Here is a 27,397-nt window from a genome sequence, read left to right on the forward strand (position 1 = left end):
TTGTATCGATTGCATTTTTAAAGTAACCCTCCCGAGCCTGAGCATAAGTTATAGTACTATTTATGGAAACAAATAACCAACCTGTGCAGCATAAACTTAAACACATAAAATATCTATCTATCTACATGTATACATCTAACTCTTCCAACAGGCAAAACAGGAGGAAACATTCTGTAACTAGATTTGATTGTGTGTGTGTGTGTGTGTGTGTGTGTGTGATGTGCAATAATGCCTGCATGTACTCTTCCTCACCTTGTGTCTCTTTTACCGTACACAGTAATGAATCTACCTGAACTCCTGTTTCCTCGCTGACAGTCTTAACTACACATTCACTCATCACGTGCCAAAGTGATGTAGAAGTGAAGCTGTTGGTGTTTGTTTGGCTCGTGCTGATACTGGAGGTCACACTCCTGCAGTCCTGCTCTCCACCACATCCCCCTGTTCCCGCTGCTGGTCCAATATGCAGTCCAATACTGCAGCCTCTCTGCCGGGGAGCGCGCTTCCAAATGTACCCTCCCGTTGCGCTCGCTCTCTACCTTAAAAAAGCGCGTGCACGGCTGAAGGTCACTTAAACACAAAAGGCTTTCAGCGCTGCGGTCCAATATAGCGCATGCGCGCTGCCGGAGGACTGCTTCACAGACCGCAATATGGCGAGAATGCCTGCCAGCGGAGACACGGAGCAGGAGCAGATGAGCTGCCCCGAGAGGAGCAGGGAGGAGGACAACGAGGAGGAGGATGAAGATGAGATCCAGGAGGTCCAGATCACCGGGGAGGAGGAGGACGAGGAGTCCGATAGGGATGGCGAGGAGCTGGAGTGGGAGTCAGGGAGCACAGTGCTGGACTCCAGCGGTTCTGCCGCGGAGACACAAGCGGTCGTTATGCGGAGTATGGACCGAGGAGAGGAGGAGGGAGAGGCGGACCCCTTCGGCAGCAGCATCCCCGCTGGGCTGGAGTCTCACCTGGAGGGAGACCTCCAGCGCTCAGAGCGGAACAGGCTGAGCGAGAACACCCGCCTGGCCACCCGGTACGCGGTGAGGATCTTCAGGGAGTACCTCAGTGAGAAAGCCCAAAGTCCAGACTTTGAAACTCTGGACAAGGAGGCGCTCTGCGCTGTGCTGCGCTCCTTTTACGCGGAAGCGCGCTCCAAAAGTGGACAGTTGTACAGCAAGTCGTCCCTCATCAGCATCCGGAGCTCACTGAACCGGTACCTGAACGAGCCGCCCTACTGCCGCACCTTGGACCTCACCAAAGACCCAGAGCTGCGCAGCGCCAACCTGACCCTGGCTGCGGTCATACGGAGGCTGGAGGAGCAAGGTGCCGGTCCCGTGGTCCAGAAACAAGCCATCACGCGCTCGGACCTGCGGAAGCTGTACGAGTCCTCTGTGTTCAACACCGACACGCCGTTCGGGCTGCTCAACAAAGTCTGGTTCGAGACCTGTATGTATTTCTGCACCAGGGGCCGGGAGAACCAACGGGAGCTGGAGGAGGACTCGTTCGGCCTGGCCGTGGACGAGGACGGGAGAAAGTTTGTGTATTTTAAAGCTCTCGGACCGTACCACAAGTCACGCTCCGCCGCCTGGACCAAGAAGGCGTCCGGACGCAGACGAGGACACCTTGCCGCGGATGTACGAGACGGGCACGGAGCAGTGTCCGTACGCCAGCTTCGTCCGGTACGTGTCCAAACGGAACCCCCTGTGCAGGGCGTTCTTCCAGCGGCCCCGGGACCACTGCTGCGCGAGCGATGTGACGTGGTACGAGAACAAAGCCATTGGTAAGAACCTGTTGGGCACGAGGATGCAGATGTTGTCGCGCGCTGCCAAGCTCTCCAAGACCTACACCAACCACTGCATCGGTGCCGTCTCCATAGCAACGCTCAACAGCATCGTGGGCGCCACGGGCTCCAGGCCGACAACGACGCTTTACGTTGCCTCGGAAACGGTCAACGGTCACACGCAGTCCCGCCTCCAGCTCGTGATCCCGTACCTCCGCCGGGTAACCGACGCTGCGGATGTGAAGCCGACAGCAACAATAAACACATCAGCAACAACATCAGCAGCAACAACAACAACAACAACAACAGCGAGCAGAGCCCGCGCCGAGGACCACCCGGAGGCTCCTTACGCCAAGAAGCTTTGCGTGCGCCCCGGGACACGCGCGGAGTCGCCTGTGGAGCGGAACGAGAGCGAGTCGGTGCCCGCGAGGGCGAAGGAGACCCACATTCACACACAGCCCGCCGCCCGGTCACCCGTCGCCGTGCCCACACAGGTAACACAGGCCGTGTGATCGTTTCTCATCCTCAGCAGTCTGTGCGTAAAATCCGCCGCAGGCACCGGAAACGGTCCTGTACAGTGATGGGCAGTGAGCCATTACTAGTAATAATATCACATAAATAATATCACTCTTCCCAGTAGCTAGTAGTGTAACTAATTACTAATACATTTTACATACAAAAAGAGTAATAAGAGTAATAAATGAAATACTAGCCCCACACTGTATGAACACATAGTGCCCATTCTTTAAACACATCTAACAGCTCCATTACAGTGACAGCCGAGTGTTGTTCAGTGACAGCATTGATTACAGAGATGAAATAGCTTCTGAAACTGATGATTTTTTTAAAGTAACATTGATATTTGTTTGAATTTGTGCATTAGGTTACTGCAGTATTAGAACAGCTGATATTTCCTGACAACAATTATTGATGATTACTATTTTTGACATTTTCCCTATGTGCATGTGATTATATATATCCTTATTTTATTTATTTTTTGGCAGGGATTTTTTCCTAACTTTTATTATTAATATGTTATAATCCCCTACAGATTTTAAACTAGTGCAATAACTTTAAAGCTAATAGATATTTTTATGTCAACAGTGTAAAGTGAAAAGTGTCTCTAGTAGTTGAGAATGTTCACCCAACTCACCAGTTCCCCTCCGCTCTACAGTGGGCCTTACTGGTTATGCCCCTTTGTTTTAGTGCACTTTCACAGCTCTCATGCAGGGGAGGATCTAGAGGGGGTGCATGGGGTGGCAGCTTCCACACCTGGCCACCCCAGTTTGGTATCAAATGCTGCCAAATTTAACACATAATTTAACATCCATTAAGTTTAAATATAAAGTGTTAAAAAGTGGAAATTAATTGAATGATTTGTTGTGGCCACATTTTAGACTAAATGATAGTTCAGTGAAAAAAGACTGTATATGTCTGAAGATTTAGAAATAAAATAATGTACTGATTTCTAATGCCACCTTTAGGTATTTCTATTCGATGTTTTACTAATGTGCCACAATAATGTTTTGGAGTTCAAATATCTTCATTTGGGGTTTTTTTCCCCATGCAAATATTTTAATGTCATTGTGATTAAATCAATTTCTGCCACCCTCTGGACAGCCCATGAATATTTCTGTAGATCCGCCCCTTGAAGCTTTATGTCAACATTAGGCCAAAAGTTTACCGCATAACGCACATTGGAAGACATTTGCATAATGAAGCAGAAATTCATGAAGAAATGTAAAAAGAAAACACAGAAATAAACTGGCTTCAGTTTAGGGAAATAAGCAAAGGGAAATAATACAGAAAAAAATACATAAATAAATATATTTAAAAAGGTTATTCCTTATTCATTCATACATAAAATGTGAAAGTGAATAAATAGGGGAATGAATACAAAGCTAAGTAAATAAGCAAATTAAAACAGAGATATCCGTTTATGTCGTATTTAATGAATTAATGAATGCTTACATTTATTTTAATATTATTTTTGCTGCATTTAATGGAATATCAATTTATTTATTGAGTCACTTATTTGGATTCTGGCAGGTGCAGTCATCCATAGAGTTCAGTGAAAAAGCTCTGATAAAGCCACTGTACCCTACCTGCTGAGCAGACAGACACAGTTAGAGACTGGCTGGTGAACGTAGTGGAGCGTTGAGCAACTAAAGAGACAGTCAGTGGAGACCAAAATCAGAGCTAAAAGGAGATGATGAATGTAAGCCCAATTTTGGACTTGTATTCATCAGATGCACACAAACACTCTCTCTCTCTCTCTCTCTTTCACCCCAACTGGTCGAGACAGATGACCACCCACCTAGAGCCGGAGGATCTGTCCTAGGTTTCTGCCTTTTAACAGGCAGTTTTTCCTTGCCCTTGTCGCCAAGGTCTTGCTCATGGTGGTACTGTTGGGTCTCTGTAAATAATGTTATAAGGAGTTCGGTCTAGACCTGCTCTATTTGAAAAGTGTCCTGAGATAACTTCTGTTATGAATTGGCACTATACAAATAAAACTGAATTGAATTGAATTGAATTGAAACACTCCAAATGAATGTTACGGTTGCTGCTGTGTAAATAGGCAACTGTTTGTTAATATGGTCGCCCCAAAAACTTTACAAAGTGATATTATATCAGTGTTTTTTTACATCTTCGTTCTACTACCTCATATATATATATATATTATTTTTTTTGCAACCAGAACAGTGGAATCTGCATTTGTATTTATTCCAGTCCCTGTAACATCCAACATTATAGACCTCAATTTTTATTTACAACACTGCTTTCTAGTGGTTGGGAGTTTCAATTTAACAAAAGATTTAAAAAAATGTATACAATATCACAAACCAAAATAAATTCTCCCCACTGGATTGTTAAGAATACTAATTATTCTTATAAAATAGTTTCAGCCTCAAATAGGCACATTACTGAGACAATACAGTATATGACAAAGCTGCTGTGGAAGGCAGAACTCACCAATAAATTCCTGGTTGTGCTGGATGGGCAAATGGCTCAGGGTGGTTGAGAAACGTCCTCACTCAGCCAGATTTTTGTAAAATTTAGGTCTGACCTTGCAAGACTTAGAAGTGAACAGAAAAAGTACTAAACAGGTTTGAAGAGAGCAGTTTGGAACAGAATTAAAGAAAACAACACAACAGTGTAGAAGAGAGCAGAGTGAGAGCCCAGGGGACCTTTGTTCCCAACCTGTCAGACTCCGGCCTCCTACCAGGCTGCCAATTGCTTCTTTCTGAGCTTAATGCGTTGCTTCTTGCCAGGCACCTGGCATTGTGAAGTAGCCTGCAAGGCAATCTGGAATAACTGGTGCCCTGACAGAGCAGAGTCATATCTATGTGCCTGACAGGCTGTCCTTGTATTTCTTTGCTTCCTGTCAGGCTTCTGGCATTATCCAGCTGCCCTGAGGCTATGATTTTAAAACATAAGCACTTCTCTAAAACTTTTGCCAGCTCACAGAATGTCTGAGTGTACAGTGTGATTGGCTCATTGCAGAGGAAAGGTAGCCTTGGAGACACTTACCTGACAGACTGTATTAATGGAACAGCAGTCCCATAGGCCGGGCATATATATAACCTATATATATATTAGCAGGGCGCATTAAGCCCTCTGGAATGTTTGCCATATAGAGCTGCATTCATCTTTTTTTTTTTGGCCACACGGGGGCAAGCAGAACAAAGTCTAAACTCAACATTAACATATGACCTTTTAAAGTTCTTACAAATGCAGCAAACAGTTGTCCCTTTACACATCGAGCAGACATTTAGGCTGTAATATGTAACATTTCTGCATTCAAATATCTCTAAACTCTACAGCTATGTTCTATATGTAGTTGAGTTGTGTGCTTACATTATCCCAAATGTTTCAAACTCAGAAAAATCTGTCATTTTATTCAGGTAACGGTGGTGAAGATCACAACTCCCATAATCCCACACTACTTTTATTTTGATGTCAGAGACCCTATATGTGAGATCCATATTTGCTCTCATTGTAGAGCTGAAAAGGTGGTGGTTGATGGTGGCTCTGTTTTGGTCTCCATTAAAGTCTGAAGAAAATCTCTGTCTCTAGCTGCCAAATGCTCCACTATGTTCACCAGCAAGTCTCTTACACTATCTACCATGAGCTTCCCCCCCCCAAAACAGCATACTGCTGCTGCTGCTGCTGCTGCTGCTGGATATTAGGTTGAAAAAAGCAGTGGTACTGAACCAAACAGTACCAAGTTGTGGACCATAAAGCAAAAAAAAGATGATGAGGTGCTGCAAGCTTCATAAAGCTGAGGAGAACAGCAGCCTTCCTGTGGGTTTGGCACTATGGGTGAAACCTTTCACAGTATACATACAGTAGTAGTTAATATAAAGATACTGATTAGTGCAGATTTATAAGACAGTGGTCTATTTGGAGATTTAAGAGATCAGAGGTGAGGAGTCTCCTACACAGAACACAACATCTTGTTAATGAAAAGGAGACTACAGGGACATGTTCTTCCATGCCCTATAGAATGACACATCATTTGTCTGTTCCTTCAAAATGATTAAAAACTACACAAATAATTGCACTTCAGGTTTCTACATCACACTGTACAAGTTGCATACTGGACCAGGACTGACTTCCAAACTATTTGTGATGTCATAAATCATGCTGGTAGGCCCCGCCCCCTAAAATCAGATTTTCAATGAGCACGGAGAAACTTTCCACCCAGAACAGACAAACCAAACACTGACTTTAGGACCTTTCGAGGCCAGTTTCTCCTACATGCTGGAAAGGCTGAGCTTTATTCAGTTGCAATCTACAACTTCACCTTTAGGTGCCACTAAATCCTACATACTGGTCTTTTAAATGCCTGATTAGCTTTTCCACTAATACTAATAATGCTACTATTTCTGTGGCTCAGAGGCAGAGTGGGTTGTCCACTGATCGGAAGGTTGTTGGTTGGTTGTTGGTTCGATCCCCGGCGACTCCCCCCACGTGTCGAAGTATCCTTGAGCAAGATACTGAACCCCGAATTGCTCCCGATGCTGTGCATCGGTGTGTCAATGTGTATGAATGTTAGTTTCTGTTCAATGGACTTTGCCATCACTGAGTGAATGTGTGTGAAAGGGTGAATGTGGCACGTAGTGTAAAAGCGCTTTGAGTGGTCGGAAGACTAGAAAGGTGCTATACAAGTACAGGTCCATTTACCATTTACCATTTATACTGGTAGTACCACTGCTGCGTGTGTGTTTTGTGTCCCAGGACAGCAGCAGCAGCAGTATGTCGAGTCAGCAGCTGGTCTCTGTGTCTCCTGCATCTCCTCTGGGCTCCGCCGGCATCCCCACACCGGCCAAGCTCACCAAAACCAACGCCCCTGTCCACATCGATGTAGGAGGACACATGTATACCAGCAGCCTGGGCACCCTCACCAAGTACCCCGAATCACGGTGAGAGAGACAAATCCACTATGAAAAAACAATTCCTTACACATTGCTCAAGGTGTTTGGTAGTAAGCTGAAAAGTAAACGATTTAATTTCAAAAGCTGAACTGAAAAAGTGAATTAAATTAAGTAGAGATATGTCACTTGCCCCTAATATGGATGTTCATTTTAAATAAAAGTAAAATAACAAATCCATTAACTATCAAAATAAAGTGTTGTTAAGGTTGGAATTTGGCTTTACAATTAGGAGGCCTGAAATACTTTCAGGTGCAAATAAATGAACATTAATATGAGGTTTTAATGGGTTCTCTGGTTTACAGTGTTCTTAAAGCTGCAGTAGAGAACTCTTTTATAATAAAAATTCACTATATCCAGACAGTAGTACATGAGACAGATAATCTGTGAAAAAATCTGGTTCATCTGGCTCCTCCTAGAGCTCCTAATGGTATTTGCAAGAATCCACCAGGCCTGGACAAAAACAAAGTTATTTTTAAGGGCAAACCTATTAAAGTATAAACGTAAAAAATAACATTACCGAAGGGATCCCTTAATTTGTACTACAAAAATAAATGCATTTTCCTTTAAACACAAATTCAGGCATTTGAAAGATTAAACCCCATGCCTGAAAGTTCATCTCATATGAAAATGTTCTAAAATATAAATTAAGATTTTCATGTTGTGTGGTCATGGGTGAGCCCTGTAGATAATTCTTTATTCTTTAATATAATACAATCTGTTCATTTATCTATTAATTACCAACTTTAACCTCTATTAAAATACATTAAAGTTACATATACGAAATTTACTTTAGATGTCACACTAGAACATAGAACATAAAAACAATTGGCGCTACGCCCAACAGGCTCTATTTACAGAACCTTGTCCACAGTCTTTTTACCTAGCAGATAGAAACAAACTAAAACTCACCAAAACCGTCTTTGTTTGTCTTTTCACAGTCTTTCCAACAATCACCAATGCATGTTTGGTGGAAAGAAATCCTTAATTCACCAAGTTAGATGAGAAAATAGCCGAAAAACAGGCTGCTGTGGCTGCCATGTAATGTTAGCTAATCTTTGGGGACAAACCCATCAAATTGCATCCTCTAAAACACATCCTGCACCGGGTCGGGTACAACGGTTAACCCTCAAAAACGTTGAGTAAGTGGTAGAAAATATATTTATATAAATTTGCGGGTACAGGTAAGAATAAGAATACATTAAATGCAGGCAGGCAGGGTGCGGGCGAATATTTGTAGTTTTTCTCTGGATAAATCAGAAGTGAAAATGACAATCTTTTTAACAATTTAATCGGTGAAATATTATCAATTATTATTTTCTTTTATTGTGAAAGCCGCAAGCTCGTGCATCCTCTGAGGAAACATACAGCTGCAGCAGGGGCACAAGGCCTACGGCAGTTTACAAAAACGTTTCCAATAACACAACTCTCAGACTGCCAAACCGCTGCAAATATTGTATGCAGGGACATCAGATTGTTTGAGCATAGTGCTTAACAGTTGGTTAATTGATTCAGCCAAACGGTTAATCATGTATATCAATAGGTTTGACTTGGAGATAATTGCAGGTAACAGGTCGGTTCCGGTTCTGAGCTTTGCGGGTGCGGGCAGATGCAGGTTTGCCAAATTGGAGCGTGCAGGACTGTGCTTTAAAAGTTCTTATTTCTGTGTCTGACAGCATTATGGAAAGGATCTCTACAGAGAGAGACATTTGGTTTGACCAGAAACAGTCGTAATATCACTATGACTCACCACCAGACTCCATAGACAAAAACTATCATTTTACCTCGCATATCATCACAACATTGTAACTTAATTCAAAGTAGCCAGAAAGAAAAATAAAACTCACTGAAACTGTCTTTGTTAGTCTTTCCACTGTTCCAACAATCACCAACTCTGCTTTGGTGGAAATAAATCCTTAATTTACCGACATAGATTAAAAAAACTGCAGTTTCAGTCGCTCTGTTCTGTTTCCCTTTGCTGATACAATTTTGTTTTGGTAATGTTTGGTAGATGTTCCCATTACTCACTGTTCATCTTGACCCCACAAGTTATTTTTTTTACCTTTGGCCCCCGATGCCTCTGCAGTGACTGATGAAGTGGTCTCTGCGGATCACCCGTTAGCGCCCTTGTGTTGCTTTAAAAACTCAAGTATAATCGAGGTGATTGTCAGAGCACTCAAAATCTGCCAAGTGGCATTCACCATGTCTGCCCTGTTGTACTGATTGTGTAACTGTTTTCATTTAAGTGCTTTTAACGTAACCACCTCCTTGCTTTCATATAAAATGCTTCTCACTGCTGATTCTGGATTCTGGCTTAATCTTAACACAGACAACATCTTATAAAGTATAATAAAGCAAGACTATATTACCTTTGAAAAAGGAAATAAGATATTCTTCCTCTCACAGAAAAAAGGTTGAATTCATTCAGTTATAAACCTGCTAAGTTCCAAACACTCATGTTTTATTAAGGTGACAAATGCTAGCAAATGTTAGCAAACCTTAGTCATTCAGTTTGGTGACACGTCTTTACTTTTCTTTTTCAGTGGTTTTATCTAAAAAGTAAACCAAGAATTAAACACACTGCAGCTCACGAGGAGACATCTTTGCTTTTTCCTGTTTATGGTCTAATTCAGCGTTGCACAGTAGCACTATGTAACATCACTGCACAACAGACCCAGCTGACCACAAGACCTTTAGAGGTCAGTGCAGTTATGTTTTTCCTATACTCTGTATAATAAAAAATGGGCGTAGTCTCTGTGACGTCCCTCATAGGTTTCTGATGAGCCGTTGTGAAGCTCAGCTCCAACTCCACCGGCTCCCGGCTAATCCAAAAATGGCAAAGAGGCTGAGTGTGGGTGGAGCTGAGGTGGGCTGAATGAAGCCTGGTTACTGAAACCAGCCACCTGTGACGGCACCCACCTGCCAATCAAAGAGCAGGCCCTTAATTATGCTTAACTTTAAGCTTTAATATAATTTAAATGGGTGAGTTGTATAAAAATTCACCCCATGTTCATGACAACTGTATGGGGTTTTTTTGTACCAGGCTGTACACATGTTTATTTCTGCTGTAAAGTTGGGGTGGCACAAGAGGGGCACTGACTTCTGCAGGTGGGCATGAAGTATGCAATTCTGTTTATACTGTAGTATGCAAAAATATTCAAATACACTATGCTCGTGAAAATAACACATTTATACCACATAAATAACAAAAACTGCAATAACAGAACACTGCATGGTTTTTGTACAAAAACGGCATGGGATTAGCATAAAACGGGAATGTATGCAATGGAGAGACCCATAGAACCCATTTCATTCAAATATCTGAAGGTCAGACATCAAGGGATCCCTTTAAAAAAAGCCATGCCAGTTTTCCCATCGCCAAAATGTATCCTAACTTTGGAGCATTATTTAGCATCTTTCCTGACGGGCTAGTACCAATGGATGCATTAGGTCATCTAGTTTTATATGACTTAAAAACTGAGCCCACTACAGCCTCCAAAAGATAGTCTGAGTGGAATAAGATAACTGGCCAATCAAGTTTCATCCCTCTGGGAACGCCCCTGCTTCTGGAGCCAGCCTGTTAGGCCGTTAGAGGAACTGCTTCATTTGTCAGGGTGCTGCTTGGTTTTTCCTCCCACCAAAACGAGTGTGGGTTTCCTCTTTAAAGCATAGGCTCACATTTTCATTACTTTTTTATCTGTCAGCAAAGTCAGCAGACAGGACATCCCCCCAAACATTTGTTCAGTATGTGATGAAGAGGCCTCTCTGTCTTTGTATTGTTTATGTCAGGATCGGTCGTCTGTTTGATGGAACGGAGCCCATAGTGCTGGACAGTCTAAAGCAGCACTACTTCATCGATCGGGATGGCCCCATGTTCCGCTACATACTTAACTTCCTCCGGACTTCAAAACTCCTCATCCCCGATGACTTCAAAGTGAGTGTCTGTCTAGAGCTTTGATCAGGTACTACCACAGTTTATCACTGCAGCGTGTCCCAACAGTCCCAAATCACAGCCAATAAACACTGAGAGAGTAAAGTGTACCTCATGACTCAGACCACCCTGTACACACAATGTTGTACTGTCAGTCACTGAACAATGCCTTGCCAAAGGGCAGAAAACTTTTAACTAACCATGCTTTTGTTACGTTGTTGTGTAGACGTTTTGGAAGGTTTTCTTTCCTGTAACTTTCTATATAGTTATTAGTATTAAATAATAGTATCAAATAAAGCTGCAGTAGGTAACTTTTTATAAATAACTTTTGTCATATTTTCTGAAACTTCCACTATATCCTGACAGTAGTACACAAAATCAGGTTCCTCTGGCTCCTCCTAGTGCTCCTAATGATATTACATCACCGGGCCTGAACGAAAACAACCAATCAGAGCAGAGAAAGATATAAAGATGCTGTGTATTGCTGTGCATAATGTCAGTTAAACTTAACCAAACCCAAAAATGATCCCCATTCAACAGCCCGACTGCACTCATCATATGATTGTTGCTGTATTATGGTAGCAACCATACAATCTCATTGGCTACTGCTCAGACCTTGTCTCAATTCCAGGGTTCCCACTGTTTTTAAGAAATGATTTTCCAGGACCTTTCCAGGACATTTTCCAGATTTTGTTTTTGACAATACAGGACAGCACTTGCTCACAAACGGTCAGTCATGGGTGGTGTGCTCCACAGCCGATCTTTCCACTTCCTGAATACACCTTTTTCACAGCAGCCATTTTGATATGAAATAGAATGGTAACACAGGTGTTACAAATGATACTAACAAAGGTTCCATTCCATTTAGTGTAGCAGAGCCTTTCCAGTGAGCCAGCGTGCCTTAATGAACCTTAATCAGTATCACTGGTAACATTATTTCAGGATATTTGGTCATGAGTGGGAAACTAGTTTCTACATTTTCAGGTTTTCCAGGATGCGTGGGAACCCTGAATTCCTAGTACATATCATATTTTGGGTGCACTAAAATCAAACAGGTTTGTCTCACATTGAAGTAAAGACCTAATTAATGTGTGTATACATGTCTGCATTAGGCCTAATTCAGCAATTTATATCCTCAAATGATCAATATGTTGAAATAATAATCAAACAAGTCTGTTTTGCATAAAGGTGGCACATTGGCAATTTATTTAAAGTCACATGAGAAGGGTTACTCATAACTATCAGTTTATCTATGTCAACGCTTTGTTTGTGTGACCTTGTGTGGATGTGAGCCTGTCTTTCCTTCTTCTGTCCATGTGTGTCTGTCTCTGACCCTGTCTTCATGTATGTGGTGTGTGTTTTTGCAGGAATACTCCCTGCTGTATGAAGAGGCCAGCTTCTTCCAGCTGGTTCCCCTGCAGGCCGAGCTGGAGCGCTGGAGGACTGAGCGGGAGTGCAGGGGTGTGTGTCTGGAATGCGAGTGTGTCGTGGTTCACGTGGCGCCCGACCTCGGCGAGAGGATCAGTGTAAGTGCCTGCCGGGCCGTGATCGAGGAGGTTTTTCCTGAGGTCAGAGAAGTCATGTCCAGTTCCCTGAATGCCAGCTGGAACCAGGACTCCACACACATCATTCGCTTCCCGCTCAATGGCTACTGCCACCTCAACTCCATCCAGGTACAAAACACACTCTGGGTTCAAAGTTCAAACCCTTCAACACCAATCTATAGAAGCCCATTTCCGCCAAGGTGACGAAACAAAAAAGGATTCTGTTAGTCAGTATGACAATATAATGACTTAGCACCTTAGTCATAATTTTGAAAACGTTTGTCATTATAATGATTTACAGAATCTCATCTACAGTCACATTGTATGGGCTTCCGTACCAATAAGACAGTGACTGACCTGCTTTCTCAGGATCAGGTTTTCATCTTTTAGCACCACTGTCCCTATCTTCTGTGCAGCCTGAGTGCATTAGCCTAGCAGTTAGCTGAAGTGTGCAGTATATCATCAAAGAGGCAGCAGAAACATAGGACCTTCCTCACAGAGGTGTCCACCAACTCATGTTTACTTTTTAATAGAATGTGCTTCATTTCTCCAAATGTAAATGAGTAAACCAGATAAATACCTCAATAAGCTTTCCATCTTGGGCAGAGTCCTAAATATTTCACTTCTGATTTTACAGGGATACCAAATAATGCTCTAGGGGGCAGTCATGTACAGGGAACAGCTCTAATTTATTACGGTTCAAAAGTAAGCCTGACGCTTTGTAACTTTGTGAGACAGCTGGACTCACAAAATCACAAAATGACATGAGAATCCGTCTCGCCAGGCTTCAGTCTTTGTGTTTGAACTACAGTTGTTGAGGAAGTACTGGCAGCTACGGGGGTGGGCTGCTACTTGTGACGCAGCGAGAAGACACTGTTCATTAAACAACAATGGCAGCTGCTAAAGAGGTTAGCATGGATGTTTCTCCTTCACGCTTGGAAGATGAGCAGTAAATGGTTGCAATCTGCAACTACACCACTAGATGCCACTAAACCCTGCACACTGGTCCTTTAGATGTATTTCAACCTTGTATCTGGGAAATCAGGTTTTATCTGTAATTTTGGCATGGGGAATGGTCCTAAATACTACAAGACCCATGAGCCTCAGCTGCCATTGCAATGGAGGACAGTCAGAGGTGCAGATCAGATTAAAAGTCAAAATGTTTTGTTGAGTGAACAGTAAACTGATTTAAGATTTAATCTTTAGCTTCCACACAAAGCTATCGGTGCACAATACATAGAATTTGAAGCTCAGTGTATGGATGTGCCAAAATGCACCTTGGGAGTTGTAGTTTATATCTACCACAAAGTACTTTTGAGATCGGTTGAAAGAAATCTCCAGAACTGTTGTTTTAATATATTGGGACTCTCTCTCCTTGGCCCCGCCCTCACCAGCCATCAAATGCTCGAATTATAATTATTATTAATTAACAGTCAATATTCAGTCAAATAGCTCTGGAAGTGTTTACAATCAGCCAATAACCTTCTTGTGTGGAGATAAATTGATGGCTGACACATTTCATTACTGTATGTCTGTCTGTCTTTGTGTCAGGGGAAATTTCATTCAGACAGACGCAGTATAGAGGAACAGAGGACTCCTGAGGGCAAACAGAGATAATGTCACCACGTTCACTTCAGCAGGGAGGGTGGGGAGAGAGGAACTAATGGACTACTTCTGAAGTAGTCGATGTTTCAGGCCAGAGAGGCTGAGTGTGGGATGGATTTTACCTAGAGATAATGAAGAGTGACCCTGGGCCCCGGGGCCTGTGTCTCAGCTATTGTTAGCAACACAGTTAAGCTTACACACAAAAGAACCACAGACTGTGACGGGTAAATCAGAGAGATATATCATTCATCAATGGCTGATAATTCTTCTTCCACATTGATTAAACCTAATAATCGAAACTATCCATTCTATTTTGGGTCACGTACCATAACACTTGAAATGAAATGGCAAAGAAGAAGAAGTACAAAGAATAGGAAGGAAAATCGGCATTGGGTCCATGTGGGTTTTGTTTTTTAGTTGTTAAACATGATCAAAACTATTTTTTCACCAAAACACATTTAAAAAAGCTCCAGTGTGTAGAATGAAGTTATCTCAGGTGATTGTACACTAATGAAAACATACCTATGAATATTATATTCCACTTCTGACAATAGATCCTCCTCAGTGTTACACACTAAAGCTTTGAAAGCAACACTAAAAAATGCAACTTCATACTCTTCGTCAAATCTCATCCGTATGGCTGTTGTTTGGTTTGTGTGCCACTGCAGGTGTTGGAGCGCTTACAGCAGAGAGGGTTCTGGATCACATGCTCATGCGGTGGCGGAGTGGACTCTTCCCAGTTTAGTGAATACATTCTACAGAGGGAGGGCCGAGGCAGCCGACAGCCCCCCACGCTCAACCGGATAAAACAGGAAGTCATGGACTGAACTCGAAGGAAACCACGGAAGTCCATTTTTTGCACACATATTAGCAACTGCTCCGTGCAAGTGTTTGGACAGATTTGACATTTCAACAGATTCACTTTAGAATGAAAGATGTTCTCTTTGATACATTCATTTCCGACAGTAGTATCATTACAGTATGAATATAGATCAGTCAGTGCAGGGACAGGCTCATGGAAAATGTGATTTCCCATTTGAGGTACACTAGCATTAGCATTTCTATTTATATGAAATGGAGGCTAGGGGTGTGCTTTAGGGATACAATCTTTTATCATGGTACATGTAATTTTATATTTTGGTATAGTATATTTCCTGGAAATTCAATTGAGGAACCATTGATAGAGAACATAACCAGATGCTAAGATCTGGCTAATCCAATGAATTAAATCAAGGTACTTTCATCACATTGATGCAAAAAGTCTGTAAATCGGTACTGCCATAGAACAGTCCCGCTTCGTTTGCCCACATTGGCCTAATACCCGCTGAGATATTAAAGGAGAGCTGCTACAGTATGAACCGTATGGCAGTTGACACACTTCTGTTGTTCAATGAGATATATATGTCATATTGTCCAACCCTACCATTAGTCCTCTCCACCATGGTCTCATGGTCCACATGCTGAGGCTGGACAGTTTGCCATGTGCACACATACAATGCATGAACTTTCACATCATGCTGATAGTTACAGAATAGGACAAAACCACAAATGGACTCCTGAAGCTATTCTTGGCAGCTGGCTAGTGGCTCATAATCTGACTGCATGGCTTTCACACGGGTTTTTATACAGTTTAAACGTTTTAATGGCAATGTATTTTAAACTGACAACTGGATACTCATACATTTTGTATGTGTAAGAATTTCCTCTCAAGATATCATTTTGTTTGTTTGTAAATCAAAAAGCACTGACAGTTCGATGCTGATGTTGGACTTTTCTGAAACTGTCCACTCAAGACGAAAGACAGCATGCTGATAGGGACAGTTTTATGTTTTGGAAGACAATGACAGATGGCATAGTTCAGAGGTCATCTGAAGTATTATACAGGAAATAGAGTTCACAGATAGGCTTTGTCCATAAACAGGACAATGCACAATGACCAGTAGATTATGACACATTCATGTTAGTTCCTAAGGAAAACCAGCCTTTTTTAATTCCAGCTCAGAATGAACTTTGGTTTTGAACCAGTTTGTTTTGGGTAGAAATGCTCAGAATGGTTCAAAACTATAGGTGTGCAAACTGGACTGGAGTCTGCTCCCTGTAAGTGGAAAAGGCCTAAGAGAGACTGCTCTGTATTTTCTTTAATGCGCTACACCAACTAGAGTCCTACAAATATCATATTGAAAACTATCTTTTTCCAGTCAAAACAGCTGGTTGTAATGTACTGTATATGTTGAATGCAGCTGTGTATAAGTTGCTGTGTATAAATTATGAGGCATGAGCCTTTTTTGCATGTATTGTTGCATTGTTTTGTAGTATTTGCAGAGACCATCAGTTACGTTTACCTGGAGCAAATCTGAAATGTTTGCATTTGGTAAAGTATGAATTTAGAACACAAGCACAGAATTCCCAGTGAGAAAAAAAAAAAAAAACTTTATTTCAGCCGTAATTTTATTTTTGGCATGCAATATCTTTATTATAGATGCACAATGTCTGTCTTTGTTCGGTTTTTAAAAAAAAAATAGAGGCAGAAGATCCGCGATTGATTCATTTTCCAAATATGTTTTATAGGGCTTCACCCGTGATGAAGCATGGAGCAACAACAGAAGCCAGCATTGTTTATTTGTAGATCACATTTTCTTTGTTTTGCATAATTATTGTAAAATTTTCATACCAACTAAAAACATTTCAGAGGATCCCATTAAAAAAAATATAAGTCATAACCAAGATACAGGCTGTTCATTATTAGTCCTCATGCTCCACTCCTAGCCTTGTCCCTGTTTGAGTCCTGCAGCACATCTTCAACCTGAGGAAGACGTCATGCCTGGTCCCCAAAGGCTTACATTACTACAGACCTGTGACATCCCATGTGATGAAGACCCTTGAGACTGAAACTCTCCCAGCTCCGGCCCCTGGTTAGACCAGCACTAGACCCCCCCTGCAGTTTGCCTAAAGAAGAACAAGGGAGTTGACACTATCATTTACCTGCTGTTCTTTGATTCCTCCATATAGCTTCTGCCATTGGGAGACAAGCTCAGGGCCATGCAGGTGAACACTCCACTTTGGTTCCTGGTTAACGGATTACCTGACTGACAGGCAGCAATTTGAGAGACTGAGGAACTGTGATGAGCAATACGGTGGACCCCAAGGACACTCCTCTCCCCCCGGCTGTTTACCATATACACCTCTTACTTCAGCTCGAAAGCCCTCCACCTGCAGGAGTTCTCTGCCATTGTGGGGTGCATTAGAGGACAACAGGAGGACGAATACAGAGGCCTGCTGGATGAATTGGCTGGGTAGTGCAGAAGAGCTGAATACTGGCAAGACAAGGGAGCTTTAAAAATGTACTTAACTTTACTTCATTTTTGCATAACTAAGTGAACAGCTGCTTTGAGTCACAGGTGGCTGTTTTTAGTAACCAGGCTTCTTTCAACCACGCTCCGCCTCTTTGCCCATTTTTGGATTAACTGGGAGCCGGTAGAGTCAAGACTGCCAAGATGGTGACAGCCAGAGCCGACCACACTGAGCTTCACAGCGGCTCTTTAGAAATAGGGACATCAGGGGATGTCAGGAAAACTACGGCCATTTTTAGTCATACAGTCCATGATTTTAGCCTTGTAATCTGTAGTCTTTGGTCTGTCCCAGCTTCGCTCATTTTTTCTTGGACTTCTTTAATAGGTTGTAATTTCATTTTCCTACCATGTAGGTGTCCAATAATGTTCAGTTTAGTTTAATGTTCACAAACTCTCGACAGAGGTCCAGTTCAGCTTGGAAGCATATTAAGCCATATTTTGGAAGTGGAGTGAAACGTACACCCCGAAACAGAGGGCATGTGCAGGAAGAACGCAGCCACTAAGGTTTCATTGGTTTGGGCCTGTTTATTCTGACTGAGGTGTTAAACCACTTATAATCAGAATATTAGGCTCCATGTAAACATAGCTATTGTACGATCTACAAGATGATTGAGATGGAAAAAGTAACAGACAGCCTCTATAACTGTACTGAAAGCTGTTTTTAAAGTCATACTGTGAGAAGAGAATCCTCCTCCTTCAAACTGTCTGGTAGATGTGTGTTTAAGTCTGGAAGTTTTTATTAGACATTTTTTTTAAAATATTTAACCCACTTTTGACCCTAGTGATGGTGCTAGATGAAAAGTCACACAATCTTCAAAGTTTAAATAATTTATCCTGCAGTGAATGTGAATGTTTGTGCAACATCTCATAGCAATTCATCCAGTAATTGTTGAGACATTGCATTCTGGCACAAAGTGGTGGGCCGACAGACTGGCATTACCGCCCCCAGAGCCACGCTGCATTTGTGGCTACAAACAACCAAGAAAAGGAAATGTCAGGATGTGACCGAATCTACTTTTTTTAATGGCCAAACAATAAACAAGCAAAGTGATGAAAAACTCAACGGACAACTGAACTACATTTAGTACACTTTTCAACAATACTTTTCAGTCAACAGCAGTATTCTCTACTCTTGTCTTTATAATCAAAACCAAAACTATAAGTGCTTTCAGAGCCCATTGCTGATCCAACACTATCCTCCAAACAGCATATAAATAGATATTTGATATAATAGAAACAAACTGCAAAAACATTTTTTGGAGGTCAAAAGAAAAGATTCAAAAACTTGGGACCTTGTGAGCACAAACTATAGATTACTACTGGACCGATTCAGTTATTAACAGTAGGAGCAGTAAGGTAGTCAGAGCATCGCTTTGTAGAGAGTCAGAGAGTGGCGTAGGAAGTGGTCCTCCTCCATACACACCAGCAGATCCCTCAGCATGACCCGAGTCACTCTCTGAACACCCTGTCTGGGCAGCAGAGTCACCTGACACATGCACACACACACACACACACACACACACACACACACACACACACACACACACACACACACACAGATATTTGTATGTAAGTCAGCAATATTCTACAGTGAGCTGGTCATCATCACAAAACACACCCAGCAGCTGAGTGAAGGCCCTGAGATCTTACAGTGACTGTTTGACTCCAATACAATTTGCTTGGTTATAAGGCAGAGACATAAAATTGATAAACTGGAAAAATATTTCCAAATTTGAACATTTTTCACACTTTCCAATATAAAATCATCCATTTTAGAACCCAAGCCCAAATCAAACATTACAAACCAAAGTTTTTGCCAACTGTTACTATATCAGATATTTTTAGTTTTAAAGTTGGTTACTGACCTTGGGAAGAGTAGTTTGACAGAATACACCTATCCTTTATGGCTGAAACTGGCTATATTGTAAGACATGGAATATAAAATTGATTGAGTCAGTGGACGACGATATATAATGGACATTTTTCATTTAGTAAATGATGGTCCCATTTAAAGTAAAATAGACCATAAAGCAGGGTATGCTTTAGGGCGGGTCTACCTTGTGTCCAGCTCAACGCACCAAACTCAGATCAGACTGTCCAACTAGGCAGTGCTGATCAAATATGAATCCAGATTCTGTTACTGCGTTGACTATTTCTCTCCTCAAATCTTTCACAAACATGTTTTAGTGTACTGTTTATCTGGAATATGTGATTGTGTGTGATCAGGCAAGCCACCATTGTTTCCTGCCACAGATGAGTTGAAACTGTGCAGCCAATGAGAGCAGCTCAACTCGCAGTATGTCACCTCCACTGGCTCACGCTGGCTCAATCTGTTATGGCGGCGGCCAAATGGCAAATACGAGACTTCAAAACCAATGGGTGAGGTCACGATAGGTTCACACTTAGTCTGGACAGAGACAGAGGTTACAATCTCCACCCATATACAACAATATGAGATCATGTGAGTGAAGTTCTGCTCTTAAACGTGGCAGATGGAGATTGTGAGATGTGGTTAAAAGGACCCTGAGTTAAGACATTAAGCTATTATGCTTAATAAGTCCTTGAGTAACTTTAAAGTCACACATTGAGATTAAAAAATAAAAATGATTATGTAGTTTTAGTTTTGTGCCTCGGCACTTCTAGCCTAGACCTAGTAGTTCCCTGCCCGAGCTCCTGCAGTAACACATGCTAAGGAATAGCTGTACAAAGACAGATGTTCAAAAGATCTTCCTCTCCAAAAACTGTTGCCACCAACCCTCCTTCCTGTCCTCATCAGTGTGTGCTGTGCCAGCTGAGGTTAAGTCTGTGAGGAGGTAAAGGAAGCCCTGTGGCTGTGAGAGGAAAAAGAGAGAGGGGAGACAGACAGCCTGCTCCTCTGGGTAATGTAGTTCAAAGGCAGTGGGAAGTGTGTGCAGTTAACAGAGCGTCCTCGTCTCTAAACCTACAGCCTGCAGGGCCGCGACTTAAACACACAGAGAATTAAAGACTCAATGAGCTAAACTAACAGTCTCACACATGCTGACTGTGGTGAGCTGCAGGCTTCCTGTGTCTGCGTTAGCCTTTACAGGAAGTCATTCTATCAAACTGTGCTAACATGAAACATGCTGCTTTTTATTTTTTATTGCTTTAATTCCTGATGTTTTATATTTACTACTTTTTACTGTGATGCCCTTTCTGTCTTTTTGTCTTCATCCTTAAGGCAGAACACTAAGGGTCGTTTTCTTTGTTTTTCTGAGGCAGTCAGCTGGCAAGATATTTTTTTTCTGTCTTGTGTAGCTCTTCCTTCATAAAAGAAAAACATTTAAAACTAGCAAGCTACAAGAGTAGTTCAACACAGGAATGTCACTAGCCATGTTTCCATCAACATATTTTAAGGCATATTTAGAAAAAGGTTGACGTAAATGACAACTGTTGAAAGAATGCCCTCAATTTCAAGCTCACTTGAGCTGGTTTTTGTCTTTTTTGAAAAGACTTTATGCACTGGATGAGAGATTTTCCAAATAAACCTTAGCTACATCACAACTTAAGTCACGTGACTGATGAGCTGTTTCCGTCCAGACAGTCTCCTCTTCACTCCCACAGCTCTTTAATACATCCATGATCTCTGCACACAGATCTGATGGCACCTTCCTCACATTAATACACAATATAACATAACACAAATGTCATATTTCCATCCTTTCCACCGTTTAAGCTCCCACTGGTGCTCTTTTAATTACATCATCATTAGGGATGTAACGATACGCTCAACTCACGATTCCATACGGTTCACGATTTTTTGTTCATGATACGATTTTCTCACAATTTTTTATTTTTTTTTATCAAAATGAGCTACAGACAAATAATGACCAAATAAAATGATATTTTATTCATAGGAAAAAAATCTTAGAGGTGCTTTCTTTACAGAAACTCTGTAAAACAGTTTGTGTCCTCTTATAAAAAGTGCAACTTACATGGTCATCTTAAACAACAAAATACATGAAAAATATCTCCTTTCTTTAGAGAAAATCTAGTAAGTAAGTAAACTGGTGTTAACTGGTGTAATTCAATATCTTAAATAACAAAAGAATATAAAATCTTGACCAAAGAAAAGAGGTCCTTTCTTTACAGAAACACTGTTAAACACTGTTTTTGTGTCTTATAAAAAAAAGTGCAACTGAAGTAGTTATTCCCTTAAATAATAAAGAATAACTGGATTTTTTTTTAGGAGATGCAAAGCCTCTCTTCAGGGTGGTTTGCCCCCTCGGCAATTTTCGCTCAGGAGGTGATGTAATGTTACTTTGCTTCTCACTGTGGTGGCGGCTAATATGCTGCTGCATGTTGCTCGTGTTGCCGGTATGTGTTAGCAGTCTCTTGCAATATTTACATGCTGTTTTGGTTTTGTCTGTCCAGTTCTCACCGGTTGTATTTGTGTATATGGGGAATCCAAAATGCCGCCACACAGGTGATTTAAAACCGAAAGTTGTTGTCTACCGTCGCCATGTCTTCCCTCGTTCTGTGCCACATACCTATGTAGTGACGTAACTCACGTGACTTGACGTCTGGCGTTGAACGAATGAATCACCAACCAGTGACTTTCTTTTAAGATAACGTAACCCATTTCTAAAAAAAAAAAAAGAAAAAAAAGAATGTATCCTACTTCTCTCGCATCTGCGATTAATTTTTTCTGTCAACCGGTGCGAATCGTCAGGCATTTGTACCGATTTTTAATCGTGTCACGATGCATCGTTACATCCCTAATCATCATGTTGCGCCCTCTTCTTCTGCCTTTCTGGCTGGCAAGTGTTTAATATCCTTGTATTGCTGTATTAGCTTCCAAAGACTCATTGTTGTCTGCATAGGTGTCACCATGCCATATCATCAGGTAAGTGTTAAGATTTGTCGTGCTACCGCTGTGCTTAATTGCTGTCCGACAAATCCAACTTTCCTTCCTTCTTATAGAATCCAAATGTCTTCCAAACTTTACATTTTAGATTTGATGATACAATGGAAATTGCATCGGCATTGCTGGACATATTTGTTTATATACTGACCTTGCGAGCCATGCTGCGCTAATGTAACTCTCTTCACTCTTGTCACGAGACCCTGGTGTGTACACATACATATATACACACACACACCATAACTTTAGAATCGGACCATTGACCTTTTCATGGTACATTTAGATCGTTGATCGATGCAGTTGTAAGTGAATCTTTACACCCCTGATACACCACTCTGCTGCTCAGACAGAAATAGAATTTCCATTGACTTATCCCAAGCTATTTTGTTCTCCTTTTTCCCCATTCAGCATTCAACATTATAGCATTCCAGTAGTTCAAATGACATAATTCTACCATGTGCTAGTAGGCATTTAATGTGAAATATCTGCTGGAAGTCCCTGAATCCCTTAATACTAACAGGTGCTTTTCCAGTTTTTTTGGAGAATGGACACAGCACACAGAACCAACCTGGCTTTCAGTCTGCTCCAGAGGTCTCTTCTTACGAGGCCCGATGGCAGCCAGAGCAGTGAGGTTGGCCTCTCTTTGCTGCAGCTGAGCGTCTTCTATTTGTTGTAACTGGAAAGTAGAAGAAGAGACAAAGGATGAGTGGAAAAGCAGTGAATAAACAGCTATTCACGTACTCTATTCTTATACTCAATCAACTTCAGAGAGCATAGCTCTGGCAAAAAGATGACAAAATTTGCCAACCAACACCTCTAGAGATCACCGACATTAAACAGGTTATATCTTGTTTGTTTAAACGTATATAAAAAACAATGTTTTGGGGTTATGAGACCAGTTCTTGGCTGGGACCAGTGATTTCTTGGAGTCTCTGCAGATAGACTGGTGCTCAGAGCCCAGAAATACACCTCAGCTGTTGAAGAAGACGTTATTGAGACCCCTCATCAGACAGCAAAGCAGCAGTATGTCCCAATGCAAACTATTCCTTCAATGATTTGTTTCTACAGAATACAGTTCCATATGTTGGGCTGTCTAGCACATAATCAGCAAATTAAGCACAGAAATAAAAAATGCAGAGAAAAGGAAGGAGGCCTAACAGGCAACCTTGTTAAGTTGTTTGCTGTAGACCAGAGATTTTCAAACTTTGAGGCGCAGCACTGGGGTGAAAACAGGCGCTGATTTGAATAGAAGATACTGGGTACTAAATGTTACACACTGGACCTCTAAACCTTTAATGGACTACTGAACTAACAAGACATTGTACTATCTCAGACCTTCAACCAGTTGACATGATTTGAACAATGTTTACACAAAGTTTGTTAAAGCTGCTTCTGTCACTGAACGCACATTTTATTCACCGCGGGGACTTCAACTCCAACTTGAGGAACAGCCTCACCTAAAATCACTTCCAATTAGTGCCACACCTACTCAAGCTTTCTGTGTGTGTGTGTGTGTGTGTTTGTGTGTGTGTGTGTGTGTGTGTGTGTGTGTGTGAGACTTGGCAAAGTGTTGTGTGTTGCGAGTCGTGAGTGTATGGAGCAGTGCTTGAGTGTGTGTGCGGGGGTGGCAGCAGCGGGGCATGTAAATGAACAGAATTTTTTTTTTTTGCTGTGGAGAAACCTCTGGGAGTGTGATGGCTGGAAGCTACACAGCAGCATGAGCGGGAAAACAAGCCCTGCGTGGTGTTACCGCCTCCTTAAATAGCCACACTGCAACTGGTACCTTTCATCTCCCTCACACTTCTCCCTGCCCTGCCAGCAAAAAAAAAAAAACACATTACACACACAATGTTGCATTACTAAATGAACAATTAGCATGAAAAATAGTGGGGATTTAACGAGTTCCCGAACCCGGAGTTTACACTGGCACACAACTGAAACATATCAGGAGCCTTTCACTACCATAGATGAAGAAAGATATGAGGAGGGATGGAGTGTTCACTCTGTAACACTGATTCACACAAAAAAAGGGACAAAGATGTCAGAATAAAGACTTGGATCAACTTCAGTCCTTGATTAAAAATAATAATAATAATAATTAATGCTGCAAGCAGCGTTGAGCGGGACCTCGCACTCCACGCCACTCGGGGCTTGCTGCAGCCGCGTCACGTGCCGTCGTTCCACGTGTGGACCAAAACATGACATTTCGTGTAAATCAGCTCAAAATCGCCACACAGCGCTTACTTCCTGTTGCCAGTAGGTGGCACTATCACTATGTCTGAATGTTGTCATGTAGACATGTTCAAGGCGAGAGTGTTATCAAACACGTGAAGTTTCATTGAGATTGGACCACGTACGCTGAAGTTAAGAGGACGTGTTCAGGGCAAAACTGTTTCAGAATATATGAAGTTTATTGGAGATTGTACACTGCACACTGAAGTTATGAGCACTGTTTTATGGCGAATCTGCTGAAATGGACAAGTTGTCACTGGCACGCGGTTTAATGTGCAGATTTAATGTGCAAATTTTGAAGCAGATCCGATTGACAGATTGTGTTGATCGGACAAAGCACATGGGAGGAACACGGAAAAGTAGTTTATGGACATTTTGCGCTCTAGAAAAAAAAATAGGCGGAAGTGGGCGAGGCTTACATGGGGAGATTCAGCTCTATTCACCGAACGCGTGGATACAAGGTTTTGGAATGTGCGACAAACTATGCAGAAGTTATTAGCCTCAACGCATTTGTTATGATAGTAGCACCACCTAGTGGCCAACCCGAAAGCGACACATAGAATATCAAATTTTTCACGAGGCCTGACCACTTTGCCAAATAAAATTGAGTTTTCGTATATGTTCAGAGGGGCAAAATCGCAGTCAAAGGCGCTAAAAATAATAATAAGAAACATAGCAAATACAATAGGGACCTCCAGCGGTCGCCGGCTCGGTCCCTAATAATAATAACAACAACAGTCAGCTTCTCCCGGTTAGGATTCCTTCAGTGTTCATGGTTCAGGAGGTTTCTACTGGGAGCCCCATTATCCACAGAGGTCTCTTCACCTCCAGAACAATCAGACCCGCTGATTAAAACTGCTAAAAACACTGAATAAAGCAGTTCCACCTTAAAAATCACTGCTTCTCCCACGCAGTTGGGCAGAATAAAACATTCTGTAAAAAGTGCAGGGTGACTGTTTGTGCAAACATTCAGCATCTTGGCTGTGCATTTCCCGCAAAGGGATGTTTTATTTTCCGTGTTTTCTTCTTGTTCTTACCTAGTTACCACGCTCTTGAAAGCACCTTGTTCCCTCATTAAAGTTATATATAAATAAAGTTTATTAGTATATCTCATGTTGTCATTTTGTGAGTATCCTAAGGGGACTTATAAAACACTTTGTTGTAGAAGAATAAATGAATGAACTTGACAGTACAGTACATAGCAGATGGTGGTTCTAGTGTTCACTTCCTGTTCTAGGCTGTATGGTTGAGTCTTGCATCTTTCTCTGGAATCAAGCACATACACACCTCTTTGGCTCTTTGCTTAAGCTGCTGATGCAGTGGATCCTCAGTGTGTGAGCGACTCTGTGATCACAGACAGACAGATGTTGATTTAGTAAGCAGGATTTAATACTTCAGTATAGGCAGAAATTAAATGTCTACAGATAGTCACTGTGATTTTGGATAAAACGCTGACCTGAATGGTAAAAGGGCATTGAATCTTCTAAAGTGTCTATATCAATTCAATTCAATTTAGTTTTATTTGTATAGCGCCAATTCATAACAGAAGTTATCTCAGGACACTTTTCAAATAGAGCAGGTCTAAATAAAAATGATTTACAGAGACCCAACAGTTCCCACCATGAGCAAGCACTTGATATTATAAAAACATACTATCTTAGTTGTATAATAGTTATATAATATTTCTTTGCTTCTAATAGAGAAAAATGCTTTCAATCTCTTTTTAGTATAACAAGCAGTGCTACTTTCTAACCTAGCTTACTCTGGCCAAACGCAGCAGTCTCTCTCTCTCCTCTTCATCTTTCCTCTTCTTCTTCAAACTCTCCACTTCCTCCAGGAAGCGAAGCTGGGAGCGTACATCACTCACTTTGGCATGCCACAGGTCCTCCTGTTGCCACACAAACACACACAAAAGTTAACAACACTGAGGGGCCCTATTTTCCTAGCTGCCAACTACCAGCACAAGTAGAGTAGTGCTCTGACAGTTTGTCTGTGTGGTATTTTGGTGCTCGGTGCAGGGTGAACGGTGCACAGGTGGGAGGACACACACACACACACACACACACACACACACACACACACACACACACACACACACACACACACACACACACACACACACACACACACACACACACACACACACACACACACACACACACACACACACACACACACACACACACAGAGGTGGGAAGTTCATTGAGAAGAAGCAGCTCAAGTTGTTGGTATTTTGGTGGAAAATGGGTGTCAGACGTTCTGCTAAGAACCGATACCTCAGAACCACTTCTGTTTGTGGTGCAATATCACTCAGCTGCCACTGATGACTTTATCAATAAGAGCATACACTTTGAGCATGTTATGATGACGCATGGTATTGTCATTACTAGTTACAAATATATTCAGCTTTTGACACTTTCTTATGCCCCCGAGCCGGCAGTAGCTGTGGTCGGAGGCGTTATGTTTTCAGACAAAGATTTGGATTTGGTGGTCAAAGTTCATTTTTGGCCATATCTTAAGAACTGATGATCATATTTTACAGTTGGTTGGACACAGAATTGGTGACACTTAACAAAGGTCAAAAGGACCTTGACATTTTAGGTCATAACTCGAGGCTATAATTATGAAAATTTCACACAGATGTTTA

General features: G+C 41.8%; 1 protein-coding gene and 1 pseudogene across 1 annotated transcript in view; one reads left to right on the forward strand and one right to left on the reverse strand.

Moving 5' to 3' along the window:
- The first annotated feature begins 312 nt into the window (after window positions 1-312).
- LOC127350800 (uncharacterized) lies at window positions 313-16,580 on the forward strand (annotated as a pseudogene).
- Window positions 16,581-16,779: 199 nt separating this feature from the next.
- taf4b (TAF4B RNA polymerase II, TATA box binding protein (TBP)-associated factor) overlaps window positions 16,780-27,397 on the reverse strand; it is a 28,460-nt gene continuing 17,842 nt past the window's right edge. Inside the window, exons 13-16 of the mRNA XM_051377807.1 lie at window positions 26,513-26,638; window positions 26,038-26,094; window positions 23,087-23,194; window positions 16,780-19,122 (exon numbers count right to left, since the gene is read on the reverse strand). Of these exons, the coding sequence (XP_051233767.1) occupies window positions 18,997-19,122; window positions 23,087-23,194; window positions 26,038-26,094; window positions 26,513-26,638 (417 nt within the window). The 3' untranslated portion in view covers window positions 16,780-18,996. The remainder of the gene's footprint in view (window positions 19,123-23,086; window positions 23,195-26,037; window positions 26,095-26,512; window positions 26,639-27,397) is intronic.

Source organism: Dicentrarchus labrax, unplaced genomic scaffold (assembly GCF_905237075.1).
Source record: "Dicentrarchus labrax unplaced genomic scaffold, dlabrax2021, whole genome shotgun sequence".
NCBI classification, from domain to species: domain Eukaryota; kingdom Metazoa; phylum Chordata; class Actinopteri; family Moronidae; genus Dicentrarchus; species Dicentrarchus labrax.